This window comes from Anolis carolinensis, chromosome 1 (genome assembly GCF_035594765.1).
Source record: "Anolis carolinensis isolate JA03-04 chromosome 1, rAnoCar3.1.pri, whole genome shotgun sequence".
NCBI classification, from domain to species: domain Eukaryota; kingdom Metazoa; phylum Chordata; class Lepidosauria; order Squamata; family Dactyloidae; genus Anolis; species Anolis carolinensis.
In genome coordinates this window covers 286,563-311,074 of record NC_085841.1, presented here as the reverse complement: position 1 = coordinate 311,074, position 24,512 = coordinate 286,563, and the positions used below count along the sequence as shown (strand labels likewise).

The 24,512-nt window shown below is 42.1% G+C and overlaps 1 protein-coding gene across 2 annotated transcripts in view; it reads right to left on the bottom strand.

Annotated features, from left to right (window-relative positions):
- asxl2 (ASXL transcriptional regulator 2) overlaps positions 1 to 24,512 on the bottom strand; it is a 93,125-nt gene that overhangs the window by 41,425 nt on the left and 27,188 nt on the right. For both annotated transcript variants that reach the window (XM_062968813.1, XM_062968816.1), the window contains exons 2-3: positions 13,771 to 19,195; positions 7,472 to 7,670 (exon numbers count right to left, since the gene is read on the bottom strand). In XM_062968813.1, coding sequence (XP_062824883.1) covers positions 7,472 to 7,670; positions 13,771 to 13,848 — 277 coding nt within the window. In that variant the 5' untranslated portion in view covers positions 13,849 to 19,195. The remainder of the gene's footprint in view (positions 1 to 7,471; positions 7,671 to 13,770; positions 19,196 to 24,512) is intronic.

Genomic DNA, 24,512 nt, shown 5'->3' with positions numbered 1-24,512 from the left:
ATGGGCTCTCGGATGTATCTCAATGGATTGTCATTGATGAATGCACTGGGGATGTTGAGGAGGAGGACAACACTTTACACCTACATGATTCACTTCAACAGGAACACTCTTCAGGGGACATACACACTGTCTTGCACAAAAGGGACCCTGTCAATCCTCAAAGGAAACAGGTCTTGGTAGTAGGTGACTCCCTCCTTAGAGGAACGGAAGCCATCATTTCCAGACCGGATGGGATGGCTCGAGAAACATGCTGCCTCCCGGGGGCAAAAATACACCATATCACTCAGAGGCTCAGCAGGCTCCTAAAGCCCCATCACCCTCCCCACCTTATGTTGATTCATGTAGGTACCAATGACACCGCTAGGCATACTTTTCAAAAGATCACAAATGATTTTCGAGCTCTGGGAACAAAGCTAAAACTGTATAATGTACATGTGATCTTTTCATCCCTCCTCCCCGTTGTAGGACATGGCTCTACAAGGGCCGGAAAAATAGTACAGGTCAATAACTGGCTCAGAAAATGGTGTCAAGAGGAGCATTTTGGCTTCCTTGACCATGGTCTACTCTTCCAAGAGGATGGACTACTGGCAAGCGATGGGGTGCATCTCACACAAGTAGGAAAACATCTTTTTGCACACAGACTCACAAACCTCATCAGGCGCACTTTAAACTAAATCCACTGGGGGAGGGGAACAACAGCCTGGCGAACACTATATTACCCACGACCACAGGGAACCGCCGTAAGGCTAAACGGAGGGCTGCACAAACACAGCAAGGACCAAGTACAGAGAGCACAATAATCCCAAATAAACAGTTCGAGGGGAGGTCACAGGGGCTTACATGTCTTTACACTAATGCTCAGAGCATGGGAAATAAGCAAGACGAACTCCAACTCCTAGCACAGCACCACACATACGATGTCATAGGCATCACTGAAACCTGGTGGGATGACTCCCATCACTGGAATTTAACCATTGAGGGCTATAACCTCTTTCACATAAATAGAACAAAGGGGAGAGGAGGGGGAGTAGCTTTATATGTCAAAAACAGTTACGTTGCAGAAGAAATGCAAGACTGTAATCCGGGAAACCAGCTTGAAAGCATCTGGATAAGAATCAAGGGAACCGGGACTCAAAAAGATCTTGTCGTGGGTGTCTACTACAGACCTCCGAGTCAGGATGAAGGACTTGATGAAGCCTTCTGTCAACAGCTGACCAAACAGGCACAAAGAAGAGATATAGTAGTCATGGGCGATTTCAATTATCCCGATATCTGCTGGAAAACAAACTCAGCCAAGAGTACAAAGTCCAACAAATTCCTCACTTGCCTTGCAGATAATTTTATGGTCCAGAAGGTAGAAGAGGCAACAAGGGGATCAGCAACTCTTGATCTAATCTTAACAAATGTGGAAGACCTGATCAATACAGTTGAAGTGGTTGGATCCTTAGGGGCAAGTGACCATGTGCTCCTGCAGTTTGCAATACAAAGGAATGCTGAAACTAAGACAAGTCAAACACGCATTCTGGACTTTAAGAGAGCTGACTTCCAAAAAATGAAGGAATTACTGAGCGGCATTCCATGGACGCCGATATTAAAAAACAAGGGAGTTAAGGATGGATGGGAGTTTTTCAAAAGTGAAATACTCAAGGCGCAAATGCAAACAGTGCCAACAAAGAAGAAAAATAAGACAAGTGCAAAGAAGCCAGAATGGATGTCCAAAGAACTTCTAACTGAGCTAAAGCTCAAAAGTGACATGCACAAGAAGTGGAAAAGGGGAGAAATCACCAAAGAAGAATTCAAACGTATAGCCAACTCCTGTAGGGAAAAGGTTCGCAAGGCTAAAGCGCAAAATGAGCTCAGGCTTGCCAGGGACATAAAAAACAACAAAAAAGGTTTTTTTGCTTATGTTGGTAGAAAAAGGAAGAAAAAGGAGGCGATAGGGCCACTGCAAGGAGTAGATGGGGTGATGGTGACAGGGGATAGGGAAAAGGCAGAACTGCTTAATGCCTTCTTTGCCTCGGTCTTCTCACAAAAAGAAAGCCATCTTCAACCTCAGCAACATGGAATGGACGAAGGATTGGGGGAAATCCAACCCCAAATAGGGAAACAAGTTGTCCAGGAACACCTGGCCACTCTAAACGAATTCAAGTCCCCAGGGCCAGATCAGCTACACCCAAGAGTATTGAAGGAACTAGCGGAAGTTATTTCAGAACCACTGGCAATCATCTTCGAGAGTTCTTGGAGAACAGGAGAAGTCCCAGCAGATTGGAGGAGGGCGAATGTGGTCCCTATCTTCAAGAAGGGAAAAAAGAACGACCCAAACAATTACCGTCCGGTCAGCCTCACATCAATACCAGGCAAGATTCTGGAAAAGATCATTAAGGAAGTGGTCTGCAAACACTTAGAAACAAATGCGGTCATTGCTAATAGTCAACACGGATTTACCAAAAACAAGTCATGCCAGACTAATCTGATCTCTTTTTTCGATAGAGTTACGAGTTGGGTCGATACAGGGAATGCCGTGGATGTAGCATATCTAGATTTCAGTAAGGCCTTCGACAAAGTCCCCCACGACCTTCTGGCAAACAAACTAGTAAAATGTGGGCTAGACAAAACTACGGTTAGGTGGATCTGTAATTGGCTAAGCGAACGAACCCAAAGGGTGCTCACCAATGCGTCGTCTTCATCATGGAAAGAAGTGACAAGTGGAGTGCCGCAGGGCTCCGTCCTGGGCCCGGTTCTGTTCAACATCTTTATTAACGACTTAGACGAAGGGTTAGAAGGCACGATCATCAAGTTTGCAGATGACACCAAACTCGGAGGGATAGCTAACACTCCAGAAGACAGGAGCAGAATTCAAAACGATCTTGACAGACTAGAGAGATGGGCCGAAACTAACAAAATGAAGTTCAACAGGGACAAATGCAAGATACTTCACTTCGGCAGAAAAAATGGAAATCAAAGATACAGAATGGGGGACGCCTGGCTTGACAGCAGTGTGTGCGAAAAAGATCTTGGAGTCCTCGTGGACAACAAGTTAAACATGAGCCTACAATGTGATGCGGCAGCTAAAAAAGCCAATGGGATTTTGGCCTGCATCAATAGGGGAATAACGTCTAGATCCAGGGAAGTCCTGCTCCCCCTTATTCTATTCTGCCTTGGTCAGACCACACCTGGAATACTGTGTCCAGTTTTGGGCACCGCAGATGAAGGGAGATGCTGACAAGCTGGAAAGCGTCCAGAGGAGGGCAACTAAAATGATTAAGGGTCTGGAGAACAAGCCCTATGAGGAGAGGCTTAAAGAGCTGGGCATGTTTAGCCTGCAGAAGAGAAGGCTGAGAGGAGACATGATAGCCATGTACAAATATGTGAGGGGAAGTCATAGGGAGGAGGGAGCAAGCTTATTTTCTGCTGCCCTGCAGACTAGGACACGGAACAATGGCTTCAAACTACAGGAATACTGAACATCAGGAAGAACTTCCTCACTGTGAGAAGGGCTGTTCGGCAGTGGAACTCTCTCCCCCGGGCCGTGGTGGAGGCTCCTTCTTTGGAGGCTTTTAAGCAGAGGCTGGATGGCCATCTGTCGGGGGTGCTTTGAATGCGATTTCCTGCTTCTTAGCGGGGGGTTGGACTAGATGGCCCTTGAGGTCTCTTCCAACTCTACTATTCTATGATTCTATGATTCTATGAAATTCTGGCCATTGGTACTTGAATCCATCTGACAGAATAGACTAAAACTGGATTTTATTTTTCTGATTTCAGCAGGATTGTATGTTTTGTTTTAAGATGTCTATCTTATTGCATGGTCTTCTGTTGTAGTAGAGCCAGTAAGTAATGTTGCAAGCAGTAGTATGAGTACCAGAAGGGGGGAAAGGGCTACTCGCAAGCAGGTGTCAAATGAAGAACAGCAAAGGAAAAGGATCCGGGATACACTTATGGCACCTACTGATGAAGACACATTCGAAGGGTTTTCAAGTGGTGGGGAGTCAATGAGCGAGGAAGGAGATGTGGTGGGTGGGAATAGAGGCATAAAGAGGGTAACGCAAGAGCAGGAATCAGATGAAGAACGGGAGAGGAAGAAGATCCGGGATATACTTACTGCTCCCACAGATGATGAGTCGTTTATGGGTTTCTCTGGGAATGATGGGTCTGGGAGTGATGAGGACGGGGAGGACACAGTGGACTGGACTAAGGTACAAGAGATAAGGGATATATGTGCAGAGCCAACCTCTAGTGACACGTTTGTGGGGTTTTCGGAACATGAGAATCGTGGGGAAGCCTAAGTCTTGACAAAAGATGGAGGAACTGGAGTGATGGAAACAGGGGTTCGTGTGTGAAGACAAGGACAGCTGTTAGAGATGATGATGGGGTGGAGGCCAGCTCATCATCGGATGATGATGTGTAAGTTAAAAGTAGGCTCTGAAATGGGGAATCTTTGCAGAAGGCAAAGTGTCGGTTACGTATCATGTGTATTTGTCACTGCCTGTTCTCGTGTTGGGTTTTGGGTTCGGGTTCATGTTACCTGAGAATCTTCAATTTGGACTGACTTCTCGTGAGTGTGGCTTTCTTCCTCCCTGGATTGTTGGACTAAATAGTGTGTGTGGCTCTTTAAGGCCTCTGTGTCTCGACAGTCTTCAATTGGCAATTGAATGTTTAGCTTATGTTGGAAACTGCCGTGCGTCCTCTTGGTAAGATAGGGTGGTATATAACTAAAGTGTTGTTGTTGTTATTGCACTTCAACTGTTAGGAATTCTGGGAGTTGAAGTCCAAAACACCTGGAGGGTTGAAGCTTGCATATGCCTGCTTTAAAGAGTAGGCAGAGTATGCATCCATGGCTATTTCAAACCTCTAAAGGAGCAACATCTACATTGTTGAATCAATTGTTTTTGTGACTGCTTAAAACTGCTTTAGGTCAATGTTAAGTTTGAAGAAATCAAGAGGTATTTCCAGCATTTTGGAGGCTATGCTCGATTCCGGCCACAGGGGAGCGGGGAGTGCTGTCACTCAGTCTTCCATGCCGAGGAGCTTCCTCCCAACTGATGTCCTTAATGGCACCTTTATTAGCTCCAAAAAAGAAAATGGGAACTACAAAGGCAAGTATCCTGGAACTACAAAGACAAGTATCCACTATTACAGTAATACAGAAATCATTAAACCTAAATTTAGTACAATACATCAATATGAAAAAAGATACAAAAGGCGTTGTTAAACAATCAAACAAAGGACGTTTTTTGAGTTTTTTAAATGTGGATCCTATAGGGAACACATATAATGGCTACCAGTTGTTTACAATACATATAGTTACATGAGACATACACGATACACAACAAAGATAATGTAAAAGTCATACTCACAGAAAGATCAAAGTTTTAAACACGCATACTCTGCAAACAGTTTGATTCCAATGCGAGTATGAAGCTGAGTAACTAATTTCACACTTAAATGGCAAGCACAATGGTCAGGTGGTTGTAAAGTAATGTAATTGCTGTTACTCCAGAGTCACATTTAAAGGAAGACTACCAATCTTTACAAGAAACAATCATAAGACTACAATCCACCTGAGGAAGACTCTTTTGAGTTGAAACCGGTTGTGGTTTTGCAGTTTACTATCCATGATAAAGAAACAAGAACAATCATTATATATAAGAAGAGGACTCGATTTGTGTATGTGGAACAATCAAAGAACTAAAGACCATTTGTTGTTTATGAGAAGAGGAGTAAAGTCATCCTTCAAGAGAAAAATATTGTTTCTACTGTGAATGTAACAGTCCTTTGTTTGACTGTTTAACAACGCCTTTTGTATCTGTTTTCATATTGATGTATTGAACTAAATTTAGGTTTAATGATTTCTGTATTACTGTAATAGTGGATACTTGCCTTTATTAGTTCCCCACTAAAAGCAGTACCTATTTATCCACCTGCATTTCTGCTTTCGACCAGCTAGGAGGGCAGGCGAGGTGGGTGCTCACCCTGACCCAGGCTCGAACTCCCAACATTTTGATAGGCAGGATTTTCTCTGCAGCACAGCAGTTTAGCCCACCGTGCTAAGCCTGGCCCCTCCTAGAATGTCCTGCGAACCAGTCATGGAGGTCCAGAGATCAGCCTCTGCTTGGACAGTGTCCTCTCCAGCAACTGACTCCGGAGATGCTCCTTTGTTGGCAGTGTTGTGACCAAAATATGCATATATGATATGTGATATGAATTGAAGAGTGAAAGTGAGCTAGAAATTTGAAGACACCAATCTGTAGACTAAAGGCCTGCAAGCCATTAACTACCTGCTCAGGAATTGTAATTAAAACCTGCTAATGAGACCTGAAATAGTTGATCTGCCCGGCAAACTGTGATAAGAACTGTGACTGATAAGAGAAATGTTTACATCTGTTAACAAATGTCAACATTTGCTGACTTGATGAACTTTTGAGGAAGAGCTGCTTGTGTTTGCTAACACCAATCAAGAGGAATCAACATCTGGTCCAGGAAACTGAGGATGTTCCATGATAGAAGATGTCTATGATTCATTTACAACTTTGGGACAACATCATCAGCAAAATATTGCTATATAAGTGACCTTATGACAGTCCAGAAGGTGTGACAGACAGTGACGCTGTTCACCCGCCATGCTCAGTGGAGATGGTGTCCTTGGGAGTGGCAGATCTGCTATGGGAAAGCAGGATTCTGTTCACTTTTGGGGGCCTCTTTTTCTCATGGGAAGAGAAAAGAGTGCGTTTTTGGAGATGTTCTTTTGGCATTTTGGAACTACAGTAGAGTCTCACTTATCCAACACTCGCTTATCCAACGTTCTGGATTATCCAACACATTTTTGTAGTCAATGTTTTCAATATATCGTGATATTTTGGTGCTAAATTCATAAATACAGTAATTACTACATAGCATTACTGCGTATTGAACTACTTTTTCTGCCAAATTTGTTGTCTAACATGATGTTTTGGTGCTTCATTTGTAAAATCATAACCTAATTGGATGTTTAATAGGCTTTTCCTTAATGCCTCCTTATTATCCAACATATTCGCTTATCCAACATTCTGCCGGGCCGTTTATGTTGGATAAGTGAGACTCTACTGTAAGTCTTGGCAGGCAGCAGTGGAAGCTGGGTCTGGCCTAAGCAGGTGCTTCTCCAAGGAGGGAGAAAGAATATGGTAATATCTGTGTGCATGAAGATGGATGCATGTTGTGTGTGAATGAAGAATTAAAATGTAAACCCCCCCCCCCTTGTTTGTTTCTTAGCCAATGTAACTGTAGGTTGTAGTTGCATAGAATCTGTATGTTTGTATGTCTAAATGTTGTTCTTTGTTGTTCTGTAAAAGTTCTGCTATCCCTCTCAGACTGAAACTGCAATAAAAAGAACTTATGCTTTAAAGTTATTGAAAAGTTATTCATAACAGTGTGAGAGAAAGGGACCCCTTCCAAAGACACACATGCACGCACTTTGGGTCTCTTTGGGGAGGCCTACCTTTCCGGCGCCACCTGCTCTTCCGCCCGTCTTTGGGGCTGCTCCTCTCGCTGCTGCCGCTGCTGCTGCTACTGCTGCTGTGGCCGCTGTTGCTCCTCTCGCTGCTGCTGCTGTTTTCCGAGGCGGGGGAGTCCAGATGCACGTCGCTGCTCTCCTCCGACCCCTCCGACAGCTCTTTTAGCCCATCCAGCACATCCTTCTGCGGGCAGAGACATGACGCAGACAGATAGGTGAGATGAAAGGGGTCTTCGGTCCTCACGAAACAGGTTCAAAGACTAGAGAATTTCCACAGAACATCTGCCCTAAGGAGGATGTGGCGCAGGCTGGTTAGCAGCCAGCTGCAATAAATCACTCGGACCAAGAGGTCATGAATTCGAGGCCAGCCCGTGTTGGGGTGAGCACCTGACAATTGAATAATACAGTAGAGTCTCACTTATCCAAGCTAAACGGGCCGGCAGAAGCTTGGATAAGTGAATATCTTGGATAATAAGGAGGGATTAAGGAAAAGCCTAATAAACATCAAATTAGGTTATGATTTTACAAATTAAGCACCAAAACATCATGTTATACAACAAATTTGACAGAAAAAGTAGTTCAATATGCAGTAATGTTATGTTGTAATGACTGTATTTACGAATTTAGCACCAAAATATCATGATATATTGAAAACATTGACTACAAAAATGGCTTGGATTATCCAGAGGCTTGGATAAGCAAGGCTTGGATAAGTGAGACTCTGTGTGTGTGTGTGTGTGTGTGTGTGTGTGTGTGTGTGTGTGTATATATATATATATATATATATATATATATATATATATATATAGTATATACTCGAGTATAAGCCTAGTTTTTCAGCCCTTTTTTTAAGACTGAAAAAGCCCCCCTCGGCTTATACTCGGGTGAGGGTCCTGGCTGGCTTATATTTGGGTCAGCTTATACTCAAGAATATGTGGTACATTTATTATTTTTCTCTATTATTGTTGCTACTACCCTGTTTCCCTGAAAATAAGACATCCCCAGAAAATAAGACCTAGTAGAGGTTTTGCTGAATTGCTAAATATAAGGCCTCCCCTGAAAGTAAGACCTAGCAAAGTTTTTGTTTGGAAACATGCCCGCCAAACAGAACACCAGAGTATGCGGGATCGGTAAATGTACGTACCATAGAGTGTGGTACATGGAAATAATGGTAATAACAAGAAATTCTTGATAGGATTCACAGTTTGTCTGGTTATGCTGGTTTATGATGACAACTACTGTACAACATATAATGTTCATTTTTTGTTCAATAATAATAATAATAAATAATAAAACTTTATTTATACCCCGCCACCATCTCCCCACGGGGACTCGGGGCAGCTCACATGGGGCAAGGCCCGACCAGCACAACTTACAAAAACAACAGCATAAATACATTGAACAATATACAAAAAAAAACCACAGTAAGACAATAAAACAAGAGTTAATACAGCAGTAATAATATCAATCAACCACCAAGTACAATTCAGTCGACTTCATTGGTGGGGGGGACTGCAGCAGCAATATAAAATATGAAATGCAATTCAATAAATAAATAAATTCAATAAATAAATTCAATAAATGTGAATTCTTCTTCATGGAAAGATAAGACATCCCCTGAAAATAAGACCTAGTGCATCTTTGGGAGCAAAAATTAATATAAGACACTGTCTTATTTTCGGGGAAACACGGCATTACATTTATTTTACTCTATTTTTATTATTAATAATAATACATGTATTATTTCACTCTGATCTTATTATTATTGTTGCATTTATTATTTTACTCTATTATTACATGTATTATTTTCCTTTATTTATTATTATTATTAATGTATTATTTTACCCTATTATTATTAAAAGGATACATAAGCACATTTACATTGAAGAAGATGAGAATAATGATTTAATCAGAGTTGGACAGTTTTATCTTAGATTTGAGCTTTATATAAATATTCAAAAACATTTAACCTGCTGATGCCTCAATTAATGTAATTTTATTGGTATCTATTTTTATTTCTGAAATTTACCACTCTCGGCTTATACTTGAGTCAATGTTTTCCCAGTTTTTTTGTGGTAAAATTAGGTGCCTCGGCTTATATTCAGGTCAGCTTATACTCGAGTATATACAGTGTGTGTGTGTGTGTGTATGTATTACTGTATATTATATATAATATCTATATATTCTATATAGAGAGAGCCCCTGCTCATTGCTGACCTATGCAATCCGAAAGGTAGTTGCATCTATCAAGTAGGAAATTTAGGCACCACATATGTGGGGAGGCTAATTTACGACACCATAAAAATCATCCAGCCTCCGTTGGAATGAGGAAGTTGCCGTTGCAGTGGATGATGAAGCAACTGCTCTCCTGTGGCCGGAATCAAGCATACCCTCAGGAAGGTGGAAGCTAGAGAATGTTAAATTGCCTCTGCGTCTGTCTCTGTCTCTGTTCTATGTTTATATGGCACTGAATGTTTGCCTTATATGTGTACAATGTGATCCGCCCTGAGTCCCCTTCGGGGTTGAGAAAGAAGGGCGGAATATAAATACTGTAAATGAATAAATAAAATAAATTTCCAACTCCGGTCTTGGCCGCCTTGAGTCCACTCCAGGGTGAGAAAGGCGGGATATAAATATGGAAAATATATAAAAATAAATTACAAGGAGTGGGACTTCTAACCACTCTATGCTATGCATTTGGACTCCCCGACTGAGGATAGATGCCTGTGCATTTGCTAGGCTACACAAGCACACTTTTCTTTTTAAGAAAGGAAGGCCAAGAGCTCAATGCAGAGGCCTGTGGGATGAAGGCTACGTATGGTGCAACTCTCAGGCCTGTCTGAGAACCAAGGAAGAAGAACGACCTGCCATTCAGAGTAAGCAAAGCTGAGGCAGGTGCAGGACTGGTCAGATTCTCAATAAAGCTGGGTCTTGTGTTGGGAGCCATGGCCTCATGCGCTGGACGTGACTGGGCTCTTCTTGTGCCCCCCACCCCATGGGAAAGTAGGGGCTTCAGCCATTATGATTGTGCATTGAAGGAATTAGCGGAAGTTATTTCAGAACCACTGGCGATCATATTTGAGAGTTCTTGGAGAACGGGAGAAGTCCCAGCAGATTGGAGGAGGGCGAATGTGGTCCCTATTTATCTTCAAGAAGGGAAAAAAGAACGACCCAAACAATTACCGTCCGGTCAGCCTCACATCAATACCAGGCAAGATTCTGGAAAAGATCATCAAGGAAGTGGTCTGCGAACACTTAGAAACAAATGCGGTCATTGCTAATAGTCAACACGGATTTACCAAAAACAAGTCATGCCAGACTAATCTGATCTCTTTTTTCGATAGAGTTACGAGTTGGGTCGATACAGGGAATGCTGTGGATGTAGCGTACCTGGATTTCAGTAAGGCCTTCGACAAAGTCCCCCACGACCTTCTGGCAAGGAAACTAGTAAAATGTGGGCTAGACAAAACTACGGTTAGGTGGATCTGTAATTGGCTAAGCGAACGAACCCAAAGGGTGCTCACCAATGCGTCGTCTTCATCATGGAAAGAAGTGACAAGTGGAGTGCCACAAGCAGGGCTCCGTCCTGGGCCCGGTTCTGTTCAACATCTTTATTAACGACTTAGACGAAGGGTTAGAAGGCACGATCATCAAGTTTGCAGACGACACCAAACTGGGAGGGATAGCTAACACTCCAGAAGACAGGAGCAGAATTCAAAACGATCTTGACAGACTAGAGAGATGATGGGCCGAAACTCACAAAATGAAGTTCAACAGGGACAAATGCAAGATACTTCACTTCGGCAGAAAAAATGGAAATCAAAGATACAGAATGGGGGACGCCTGGCTTGACAGCAGTGTGTGCGAAAAAGACCTTGGAGTCCTCGTGGGGAACAAGTTAAACATGAGCCAACAATGTGATGCGGCAGCTAAGAAAGCCAATGGGATTCTGTCCTGCATCAATAGGGGAATAGCGTCTAGATCCAGGGAAGTCCTGCTCCCCCTTATTCTATTCTGCCTTGGTCAGACCACACCTGGAATCACACTGCGTCCAATTCTGGGCACCACAGTTGAAGGGAGATGTTGACAAGCTGGAAAGCGTCCAGAGGAGGGCAACTAAAATGATGAAGGGTCTGGAGAACAAGCCCTATGAGGAGCGGCTTAAAGAGCTGGGCATGTTTAGCCTGAAGAAGAGAAGGCTGAGAGGAGACATGATAGCCATGTACAAATATGTGAGGGGAAGTCATAGGGAGGAGGGAGGGAGCTTGTTTTCTGCTGCCCTGCAGACTAGGACGCAAGGGAACAAGGGCTTCAAACTACAGGAAAGGAGATTCCACCTGAACATCAGGAAGAACTTCCTCACTGTGAGAAGGGCTGTTCACCAGTGGAACTCTCTCCCCCGGACTGTGGTGGAGGCTCCTTCTTTGGAGGCTTTTAAGCAGAGGCTGGATGGCCATCTGTCGGGGGTGCTTTGAATGCGATTTCCTGCTTCTTGGCAGGGGTTGGACTGGATGGCCCATGAGGTCTCTTCCAACTCTACTATTCTATGATTCTATGTGTGAAAAAACAGTATTAGGACCCAGTGGAGTATTGGATTCAAACTGCAGGAAGGGCAATTCCACGTAAGCATTAGGAAGAACTTCCTGATAATAAGTCGTTTGACAGGAGAACATATTGCCTGGGAGTTTGGTGCATGTCTTCTCCTTTGGAGGATTTTAAAAGGAGGCTGGATGACCATTTATGCAAAAAGACACAAAATTAATAAAATTACTCTATCAACTATTATTAATCTGGATAACACAAAAAGAACAAATCAAGGAATGTATGATCAAATGGGCAAAAGATGTAGGATATAATTTAATAACAATAATAATTTATTTGTTTGACCAGTCATATGACCATTTCAAAGTGCAACATAAATAAAAACAAGGCAAAAAGGATGGGAGGACAGGCAGCTGACCATCTGTTTGCTGACAAAATCTTATTTTCCTGATTCTTCTTTCAGGAAGTGTGCTCTTTTCTTGATAGCTTTCAGGGTAAAGAGGCTGACTCTAATTATGGTGGATCTTTCTTGTCCTTGCAAGAGGACTGTCAGAAGATCATTTCTGTTGGGAGACCTAAAATTAGATAGTAATGGATGTAAATATCTGTGTCGAAGTTCGGCATATGCTGGGCAGTCAATCAAAAAATGTTCGATGTCTTCCACTTTTTGATCTCCCCAGACACAGAATCTCTCATTTCTTGGGATGTTACAGTAGCGACCAGTTTGCATCATAATACCGAGTTGTTCAAACCCGGCCCTGGCGTATATTCTTCTTAAGGGCAATGGAACTGGAATAGTCAGATAGTGTTCTAAATGAGTATTCGTTTTGTGGGAGGCTAAAAACTTTGTGGCAGAAGACCTACCTATACTTGCTAGGTCCAATTGAGCATAGATATCATGAGTGCGTTGCATGAGCACTTGTTTTGCCCTAGATCCTGGATCATTCAAAAATTGTAAAGGAAGGCCAGTTTTAGCCATCTCATTGTTTAAGGCCACTACCCATGATGACTTGTGGGCACGCTGGTCTTGATCCTCTAAACATAGGTGTGGAAGTCTACTGGAATTCATCTGATTTACTTTTGACCAGTAATTGAATTGTCTCATTAAAATTTGAGCTTTTACTGGTAGCATTCCTAGCTCTGCCCTTACAGCAGCCATCAATGTTGTTCTGGAAAGTCCCAGAAGAGTGCGAAGCTGCTTAACTTGGAAGGACATAATTTAAATTTGGATCTTTGGGAAGAGATTTGGAGAAAGAAATACACAGCAGCAACTGATATTAGAGAAAATTCATACAAGATGCAATTCCGCTGGTATTACACCCCGGAAAGGCTAGCAAAATTTAATTAAACTCCAAAATATGCTGGAAATGTGGGAAAAAAACAGGAACTTTCTTCCACCAATGGTGGGACTGCCCAAAAATTAAAGAATTTTGGAAGTCAGCACACAAAATGACGCAAAAATGTTAGGAAGTAAATTTAAATTAAAACCAGAAACATACTTATTAGGATTCACAACTACAATATTAAACAAAAATGTAGATAGAATATTATTACATATTAGCGCAGCAGCAAGATGGACTTTAGCAAGAATATGGAAAAAGGAAGAAGTCCCAAATGTTGAAGATTGGCTGATTAATATAATAGATATTATGCACATGGATATACTGACACAAAAGATAAGAGAAGGGAAGAATAAAAGAGCTGCCCAGAGCGGTTCTCGACGAGGTCAAGGGGAAACCTACCTTGAGGGTGTAGACGCCCATCCTGCCGGGGACCTTGTAGAAAATGCCCTCGTCCCCTCGGGAGTTGGTGTGCAGCATGGCATTCAGGCAGGCGAGAGGAGAGGTCCCGCTGAGAGCAGAAAGAAAGGGTGAGAGGAGCGGAAATGCCGGGCTCTTGCGAGAATGAGCCTCCTGGGTCGAGGTCTTGCAGGATGGAAGTAGAAACACCCCCTCTCCCTGCCCAAGCCAACCTCTGCGTGAATTGTGTTCATCATCAAGAAGCCTAATACAGTAGAGTCTCACTTATCCAAGCCTTGCTTATCCAAGCCTCTGGATTATCGGCTCCGGGGCTGTGGCGCAGACGGGAGAGCAAGCCATTGCAATTAACTGCAATGCATCACTGACCAGGAGGTCATAAGTTCGAGGCCCGCTCGGAGCTATGTTGTTGTCTTTGTCCTGTGTTAAAAAGGCATTGAATGTTTGCCTAATATATGTAATGTGATCCGCCCTGAGTCCCCTTCGGGGTGAGAAAGAAGGGCAGAATATAAATGATGTAAATAAATAAATAAATAAATAAATAAATATCCAAGCCATTTTTGTAGTCAATGTTTTCGATATATCGTGATATTTTGGTGCTAAATTCATAAATACATTAATTACAACATAACATTACTGCATATTGAACTACCTTTTCTGTCAAATGTGTTGTATAACCTGATATTTTGGTGCTTAATTTGTAAAATCATAACCTAATTTGATGTTTAATAGGCTTTTCCTTAATCCCTCCTTATTATCCAAGATATTCACTTATCCAAGCTTCTGCCGGCCCGTTTAGCTTGGATTAGTGAGACTCTACTGTATCTGGAACTCTTTGACTTTTGTGGACTGCCTCATCCCTGGCATCTTTACTAGAGCTTTTAATCTATGTTAATTTTATCAATATTTGTATGTATGTTTTTATCCTTTACAATTTTATCTTGTAAATCGCCTAGAGCATCGTGGATGGAGGGCGATTAATAAGTAATTAAATGATGATGATGATGATCTTCAACAATGATCTGCACTGCTTTGCTGTTGTATTTTTTCTCCCTCCATTGTCATGCACACAGTCTTGAGGGTGCCTCCTCGCACTGCCTAAATAAATTAAATCTGACCACCTCCATCCAGATAGGTTTGCAAGGAAAGGGAGTGCGAGGCAGCCGTGAGGCCTAAAGCGGGGCTAGAAATAACTGAACTAAGTGAAATAAGCGGCTGTGAAGTTAATCCACCATTACCATTTATTTCTGTTTATTAAGGACCGGGCTGTGGCGCAGGCTGGAAAGCAAGCCAGCTGCAACAAATCAACAAATCACAAGAGGTCATGAGTTCGAGGCCAGCCCGGTGCCTGCGTCTTGTCTTTGTCTTTGTTCTATGTCATGGCATTGAATGTTTGCCTTTATGTGTGCAATGTGATCCGCCCTGAGTCCCCTTCGGGGTGAGAAAGAAGGGCGGAATATAAATGCTGCAAATAAATAAATAAATAAATGTGTCAACGTCAACAATGGTTCTTACCTTCTGGAGATGGTCGAAATCCAAAGGAAGAACAGGCAACAATGGCAGAAGCAGAAAGGGAGAGAGAAAAACACAACCTTTTTAAGTGTTCAGCAAGGCAAAACTATGATCTCTTACTAACAATGCTCCCAATGACCCACAGCAAAGGTATTTATTTCCTCCCTGAATGCCACAGGAGAGCTTCCATGCCCTGTTGTGGTTTTGCATCAGGAGGGCCCGGGTTGTATCTTCCTTTATGGCAGAAGTTTTGCCTGAATGGCTTTTGGGATGCAGGGTTGTTGTATGTCTTTCGGGCTGTGTGGCCATGTTCCAGAAGTATTCTCTCCTGATGTTTCGACCACGACGGTTGCCCTCTCCCCTCTTTGGAAAAACTTTATAATTGCCACTGCCTAAAAATATTCTTAAGGATCCATCTCATTCTGGATTATTCTTTTTCTGAATTATTACCATCTGGCAGATGGTACAGGATAAAAAGAAGGACAAATAGGTAGAGAGATAGTTTTTATCCCAGAGCTGTGACTATATTGAACTCTATAGTTCCAAACTGATGTGGCATTACAGGGTTATGCAATAGTGATTAGAATGTGAAAGGTGTTGAAGTGGGAATGATTATATATAGAGTTGTTTAAATGTAATTGGGTTATAGTGGTGCAATGTGAGCTGGAGATTGCATCATGCACTGTCTGCTGTCCACTATGCGAGTGTGTAAAGAGTTAACTGTGTATTGCATCAGACAGCAGAGGTGGTTATAAATAGCTCCCTGTGTTATCTGTTCTCCCCCCTGCCCTCTGCTCTCTGCCTCTCTGCACTCTGTATGTATATATCGTCTTGAGAGTTTTTCCATTTGTTAGTAAATCTTTTGTAGAAAGCCAAATAGGCTTCAGCCTCTTTATTGGTGCCAGTGATGCTTCGTTGATCTTCCGCTGCATGTGTGTTTATCCAAACCGCGCACTCTGACAGAAGGATGGGTGTTTTGTTTTGTAATTCTACATATATAATGTGATTGGGGATGGTTTTTAATTTCGTTATACGGCATACAATGACAATAAAGTTATTCTATTCTATTCTATTCTATTCTATTCTATTCTATTCTATTCTATTCTATTCTATTCTGTGTGTCCAGTGGGGGACAATCAAAAAGTACTGGGCCAGGGCTTTCTCTGACTAATATGAACCCATGGTTGCCCTCTCCCGCATTATCTGTTCTATAGTCCAACTCTATTCTGTTTTGCTCAGACCTCATTGTGTTCACTTCTGGACAACACAATTCAAGAAGTATATGGATGATTAGGGGCCGGGCTGTGGCGCAGGCTGGTTAGCAGCCATCTGCAATAAATCACTCTGACCAAGAGGTCATGAGTTCGAAGCCAGCCCGTGTTGAAGTGAGCACCCAACAAAAATAAAATATAGTCCCTGCTCGTTGCTGACCTAAACAACCCGAAAGATGGTTGCATCTATCAAGTAGGAAATTTAGGTACCACTTATATGTGGGGAGGCTAATTTACGACAGCATAAAAATCACCCAGCTGCTGTTGGAATGAGGAAGTGCCGTCGCAGTGGATGATAAAATAGCTGCTCCCCTTGTGGCCGGAATCAAGCAGACCCTCAGGAAGCTGGAAGCTGGAGAAGGTTTAAATTGCCTCTGTGTCTGTCTCTGTTCTATGTTATATGGCATTGAACTTTTGCCTTATATGTGTACAATGTGATCCGCCCTGAGAGGGACAATCAAAAGGATCAAAGGTTTGGAAACCATGAAGACCTCTAAGAAGCCGTTCAGAGAGACTCACGGTGTTGGAAGCAACCCCAAATGCCATCCAGTCGTACCCCCTTCTGCCAGTTAGGAACACATAATCAAAGCCCTCTCAACAGATGGTCATCCAGGCTCTGCTTAAAAGTCTCCAGAAAGAAGACTCTCAGGCAGCGGCAGATTCCACTGTCCAATTTTTTTCTTCCTATCACAAAGTTCTTCCTCAGGTTTAGGTGGCACCCCTGAGTCCCCTCAAGAAGATAGGGCAGGATATAAATAAATAAATAAATAAATAAATAAATAAATAAATGGAGTTGTTGTGTGTTTTCTGGGCTGTATGGCCATGTTGCAGAAGTATTTTTTCCTGACGTTTCACCCACTTCTACGTCAAGAGAGAATATTTCTGGAACATGGCCATACAGCCCGGAAAACACACAACAACCCTGTGATTCCGGCCATGAAAGCCTTCGACAACACATTAATAATAATAATAATAATAATACAGTAGAGTCTCACTTATCCAAGACTCACTTATCCAAGATTCTGTATTATCCAAGCCATTTTTGTAGTCAATGTTTTCAATACATCGTGATATTTTGGTGCTAAATTCGTAAATACAGTAATTACAACATAACATTACTGCGTCTTGAACTACTTTTTCTGTCAAATTTGTTGTATAACATGATGTTTTGGTGCTTAATTTGTAAAATCATAACCTAATTGGATGTTTAATAGGCTTTTCCTTAATCCCGCCTTATTATCCAGGATATTTGCTTATCCAAGGTTCTGCCGGCCTGTTTAGCTTGGATAAGTGAGACTCTACTGTAATAATCTATCTCCCTGCCATTCGGATCCATTGGATCTGTGTCCCAGTCTTTATAGCTGCACAAACAAGATAGATACACCAGGCCTGGGCAACTTCAGCCCTCCCTCCAGGTGTTTTGGACTCCAGTTCCCACAATTGCATATGTTTCATGTTTTATATTTTTTTATTTTTTTTATTTTTTTATTTATTTATTTACAGCATTTATATTCCGCCCTTCTCACCCCAAAGGGGACTCAGGGCGGATCACATTGCACACATAAAGGCAAACATTCAATGCCACGACACAGAACAGAGACAAGACGCAGGCACCGGGCTGGCCTCGAACTCATGACCTCTTGGTCAGAGTGATTTGTTGATTTGTTGCAGCTGGCTTGCTTTCCAGCCTGCGCCACAGCCAGGTCCTATTTTATACAGTACTAGCTGTGCCCGGCCACGCGTTGCTGGGGCGAAGTATGGTGGTATGGGAAATAAAGTACTGAGGAATTGTATATTGCATATTGATAATCTTATATTATCTGCTTAGAACTGGATTATATGAGGCCCCTTCTTCACAGCTGTATAAAATGCACACTGAAGTGGATTATATGGCAGTGTGGAGTCAAGATAATCCAGTGCAAAGCAGATAATATAAGATTATAAATGGGTTATATAGCTGAGTGGAAGGGCCTTGAGTCTACACTGCCATATAATCCAGTGCAAATTAGATAATCTGTGGAAGAAGCCTAAGTGAGGCCTAAATCTGCCTGTCCCCTAACTGAACCCTGGCTGTCCCTTGGCTGAGTTGGTTGCTAGGAGACCAAGTGGGCAGAGATTAGCAATTGGATAAAAACAATTATTCCCCTCCCTCTAATTAGGACTTTATTTTTCTTTTCTTTTTGTTGTATCAACCTAGAGGCATGGACGATGGGTTGTGTTGTCAAATTTCGAGGTTGGGGGGCCTATAGTTTTGTTGTTTTGTGGGTCGCCGTGATGCCATCACTCATTTATATATATAGATTTAACTGGTTGTAATACATTTTTATATGTTGTTGTTTTTAATGATGTGTCGGCATTGAATTGTTGCCAATTGTACGTCGCCCTGAGTCCCTTCGGGTGAGAAGGGCGGGATAGAAATATTGGAAATATATAAATAAATAAAAAATAACTTCCTAATAGTCTACCGGATGCACTCTCTTCCACTCATGTCTGAAAACCGTCAGCATCAGACACCTGGAGCAGCATCTCCCAAAAGACACTCACTTGATCTCTTTCAGGCCTTCTTTCTGGATGACGTGGAGGATCTCTTTGTGGCTCATCGGTGTGTTGGGATTTTTCTCCAGGACCTGGTAAGGAAGAAGCACAGGCGGAGAGGAGCATTTCAGCAAAGGTTCTCTCAAAGCAGGGGTCCCCAAACTTTTTAAGCAGAGGGCTGGTCCACAATCCTTCAGACTGTTGAGGGGCCGAATTATCATTTGAAAAAAAAAATACAAACAAATTCCTATGCATTCTGCACATGTCTTATTTGTAGTGCAACAACAACAACAACAACGAAAGAACAATACAATATTTAAAAATGAAAACAATTTTAACCAACATAAACCTATTAGGATTTCAATGGAAAGTGTGGGCCTGCTACTGGCCAATGAGATAGTCAAGTTAATTAGGATTGTTGTTGTTGTTGTTGTTGTGTGCCTTCAAGTCATGTCAGACTTTCGCCGAGCCTAAGTCTAAAATTAATTATTTATTTACTGCATTTATTTACTACATTTATATCCCACCCATCTCACCCCGAAGGGGACTCAGAGCAGCTGTATGTACATACAATATATTATATTATTAGCATAACACAATATTAGCATTATATATTACTAGATTGAACTATACCACTATACTATTATATAATATGTAATATATAACATATAATTAATATTATTATATGGTATTACTATTAGTATTATATTGTATAACATAAGATTATTATCAATATTATATGTATATACAATATATTATATTATTAAAACTGATATAAAAATATTATATTATAAAACTGAGGACGGGGGCCAGGTAAATGACCTTGGAGGGCCGCATCCGGCCCCCGGGCCTTAGTTTCGGGACCCCTGTCTCAAAGTAACTGCAGCTCCCAGTCCCCCATCTTCTGGCTGGCTGACAAGTGACCCAATCTCTGCAAAGTGCATTCTCAAACATTTGAGCGGATGAAAAGCAACAATGCTAGATGAAGAGGCGAGAGCATTGTAACCTTCACTTTCCTGCTTTTCCACGTCCATCCCTTGAGGAAAATAAGGCTGGTGGGTTGTGCACAGGCTTCCGCCCAGTTCGGTTCCCTTTTGACTTCACTGGGAACCATAGCAGTAGCATTTAATATTTAATCTTGAAATACAGTAGAGTCTCACTTATCCAACACTCGCTTATCCAATGTTCTGGATTATCCAACGCATTTTTGTAGTCAAAGTTTTCAATACATCGTGATATTTTGGTGCTAAATTCGTAAATACAGTAATTACTACATAGCATTACTGCATATTGAACTACTTTTTCTGTCAAATTTGTTGTATAACATAATGTTTTGGTGCTTAATTTGTAAAATCATAATCTAATTTGATGGTTAATAGGCTTTTGCTTAATCGCTCCTTATTATCCAACATATTCGCTTATCCAACATTCTGCCGGCCCGTTTATGTTGGATAAGTGCGACTCTACTGTATTAACACATTTCTTCCTGATGAAGAAACACAACCTACAAACAATCTACAGACCCAAGAAGAACATTCAACGAATGCTACATTCAGCAAAGGACAAGAGGGACCCTCTCACCTCTGCAGGTTTCCCCTAAAATAAGACATCCCCAGAAAATAAGACCTAGTAGAGGTTTTGCTGAATTGCTAAATATAAGGCCTCCCCGAAAGTAAGACCTAGCAAATGTTTTTTTGGAAGCATGTCCGCCAAACAGAACACCAGAGCATGCAGGATCGGCAAATGTATGCACCATAGAATTGTTGTACATGGAAATAATGGTAAGAACAAGAAATTCTTGATAGGATTCAGTTTGTCTGGTCATGCTGGTTTGTGATGACAACCACTGTACAGTATATAATAAATGTTCATTTATTATATATGAACATTTATATGAACGAGGCTGTGGCGCAGACGGGAGAGCAAGCCAGTGCAATTAACTGCGATGAATCACTGACCAGGAGGTCATAAGTTCGAGGCCCGCTCGGAGCTATGTTGTTGTTTGTCTTTGTCCTATGTTAAAAGGCATTGAATGTTTGCCTAATATGTGTAATGTGATCCGCCCTGAGTCCCCTTCGGGGTGAGAAGGGCGGAATATAAATGCTGCAAATAAATAAATAAATAAATAAATTTTGTTCAACAATAAATGTGAATTCTTCTTCATGGAAAATTAAGACATCCCCTGAAAATAAGACCTAGTGCATCTTTGGGAGCAAAAATTAATATAAGACACTGTCTTATTTTCGAGGAAACCCGGTACTATGCAGCTGTGGACAAGTCTACATAGGGACCACCAAAACAGCAATGCCCAGACACGAATCAAGGGACTACGAAAGGCACTGCAGACTAGTTCAATCAGAGAAGTCAGTTATGGCAAAGCACTTGACACAGAATATTATTTGAGAACTCAGAAATGCTGGACCACTCTAACCATCACCATGTCACACTACACAGAGAAGCCACCAAAATCCACAAGAAGCACGTGGACAACTTCAACAGAAAGGAGGAAATCATGAAAATGAACAAAATCTGGTTACCAGTAATAAAAAAAATCTCTAAAATCAGGACAGTCACCCAGTGACAGGAGAATTCCAGACAGCAAACAATAATAAATAAATAATAATCTTTATTTATACCTCGCCACTGATGACCGTCACCCCGGCTTTCAATAACCCAGCGGAGAGTTCCGCAGATCGCTCACCAAAGGAACGGAACGGGACCGCAGCAGACTATTATTAAGAGATCTTTTTTTATTTCACTTTCCCCTTCCCTGAACTATGTAACAAAATCCCCCAATAAAAGTAGCATTTATTTTAACAATAACACTCTCTATCTGGTTATTTTGTATCTTTCTCTGACTCCTTCCTTTGCATGCAATTTCTCTCTCTCCCGTCCCTTTAACTCCGGCTGAGGTTTCTCCGCCATAGATTAACATGGCGGACGATATAAATTGGCTCATATCTCTATCAAAATTACCCCTAGAATGCTCCTCTTTTAGTCCTAACCCTTTCTAAGGCTCCTGACTCGAAGACAACCAGCGGAACCGGAATCGGTCCAGTTTTCGGCACCTCAACAGCTGACTGTCAAACGGGACTGACTGCTCCTTCCAAGCCAAACTGCTGCCTTATCCCGGACTTTCCTCTCCCTGCGGCCCGTGGAATGGTTTTAAGAGATCCCTAGCCCCTTTCCGTGAACTGGGGATGGGGGGATCGCTCTCTCGCTGGGGAAACATAGTTCTCCAAGAACCCTTACCCTCTCTACAGCTGCCAGGGGGTGCCCGGACGGGTGCCCTCCACGTTTCATTCATGCTTTCATAATTTTATGAAGGAGAAGAACACTCTTCCCCAGACCTATGCCTGGACTTATGAAATCTTATACTTCCAAAGACTACAACCCACATGTGCCCCTTCCCCATGCCATCTCTATGAATTCCTTATGAACTCTTTTTCCTCATGTATTTGTGAATTTTCATATTCTATGTACTTGGACACTCTCATGACTCACTGTTGTATGAACTTCTAATCGTTGGGCTAACTTCATGAATTGTGAAATCATGCTGCTAGAACTCCACTTCTATATCGGGTTCCCCAGATGTTGTAAACTTCGTTCTTATCAAATGCTTTCTATTGTTTATATCATTCATGATTCCCCTTTATGCAATGTCACCCACCTTTATGGATTCTCCTTTATTTCCTTGAAATCTATCTATCTGCCTATATGTATTTGTACTCTTTGGGATCCCCGGAAAATATGTATTTTTCCCAGCAGGGTTTATGTTCTAACTTTATTTTAATTTTCATTCTATCCCATATAATTGTCAAATCATGAAATCAAATGGGAAATATTATGACCCCAATGTGAACCCTAGCCCTATGACCCAGACCTCCCTCCCCAAAAACAAAAGGATAATCTGCCACAGTTTAATCCAATCTCATTCCGATCGCATGGACAATATAGGGCTTGAGTCACCAAATTCCTAAAGGTGACTCGCCCCCAAGGCAAACATTGTCATATCCCAGGCCAGGACGCCTCAGGAAGGCACCCCTGTGGAGCCCGTCAATGATGGCTCATCACCACCCTTCTTTACTTCCCCCTGACACCATCTGTGAACGTGACAGGACCCCGGACATCCTTGATGGGTGCCATTAATTCCTTTAGAAATCGGCTGGGCCAGGATTAATCTGATATTTCCTGTCCTGTCACTTCATTGTTTCAATAGCTCCCGCCTCCTCCTCTCTGATTGGCCCGAGTGGGGACAAAAAGCGGCTCCCCATTGGGCCAGCAGAGCAAGGCGGGAAACGAAAGCCCGCCTCGTTCAACCTCCCAGCCTATCCGCGATCAGATGGGCGGGGGAGCGGGGCGGAAAATTCAAAGGGCTGTCAGACCGAAACATTGTATAAATATGGCTTTATTTGAAACATATGTTACGCTAGTAGATTGAATGATCGCTATTAGCGTCCTTTTCAGCTGAATTGCTCAATAAAGACTCCTTGGCGGATTTTCCTTCACCCTTGGCGGACCTTCTTCATTTCAGGCTTCAGGTTGTATTGCGGCTTATATTCTCCTTTTGGCTTCGCCAAGGTCCGTTCCCTCAGGACCGGGTCGGGTCTCTCCTTAAGGGCCCGATCCCCTAAAACGCGGTCGACAACACCACCATCTCCCAGAGGAACTTGGGGCAGCTCACAAAGCACTCAAAGATGCAAGACACAAAATACAAGTAGTGCAGAAACAATGACATAAAACAGTAACAACCAACATAAGCATCACACTTCACAACACCCCCTTGTTTACACTCAGTAGAATACAGTAATAGCTGCAACTATAAAACGGCAGTATATCAGCCTTAGAAAGTGCTTGATGAAATAATCTATAGGTCCTCAATTATGTTGACCTCAAACGAACTTGTAGCACTTTATCTATGTTTTGAATTCGCAACTTATAATGTGCACTTTGCTAATCTACTATTACAGCCTCACTGTTTTTAATTCTATGTTTTTAATAAGTGTTTTTAATTTTCTGGTTAATGTGTAAATACTACTACTGGTGCATGTTATTGTTTATTGATGTATTGTACATTGTTATTGTTTTGTATCTGATATTTCTGTGACCCTGAGATGGAGGCGGGATACAAATAAACTTCTTGTTGTTGTTGTTGTTGTTGTTGTTGTTGTTGTTATTATTATTATTATTATTTTCATCAAAAAAATCTAATTAAGTCAAAGGCTTGTAAAAAAACCCTCAATGTCTTCAATTGTGTACAGAAAGCTTGGAGAGTGGGGGCTAAAAAGTACAGTGAACCCCCTCCCAAACAGAGGATGCCTCCAGGCAACAACAGCCAGGCTACCTCCATGCAAATACCTTCACTGATTGACTTTGCAACTGCAAGGCTACTCAATGCTATTCAAGCTT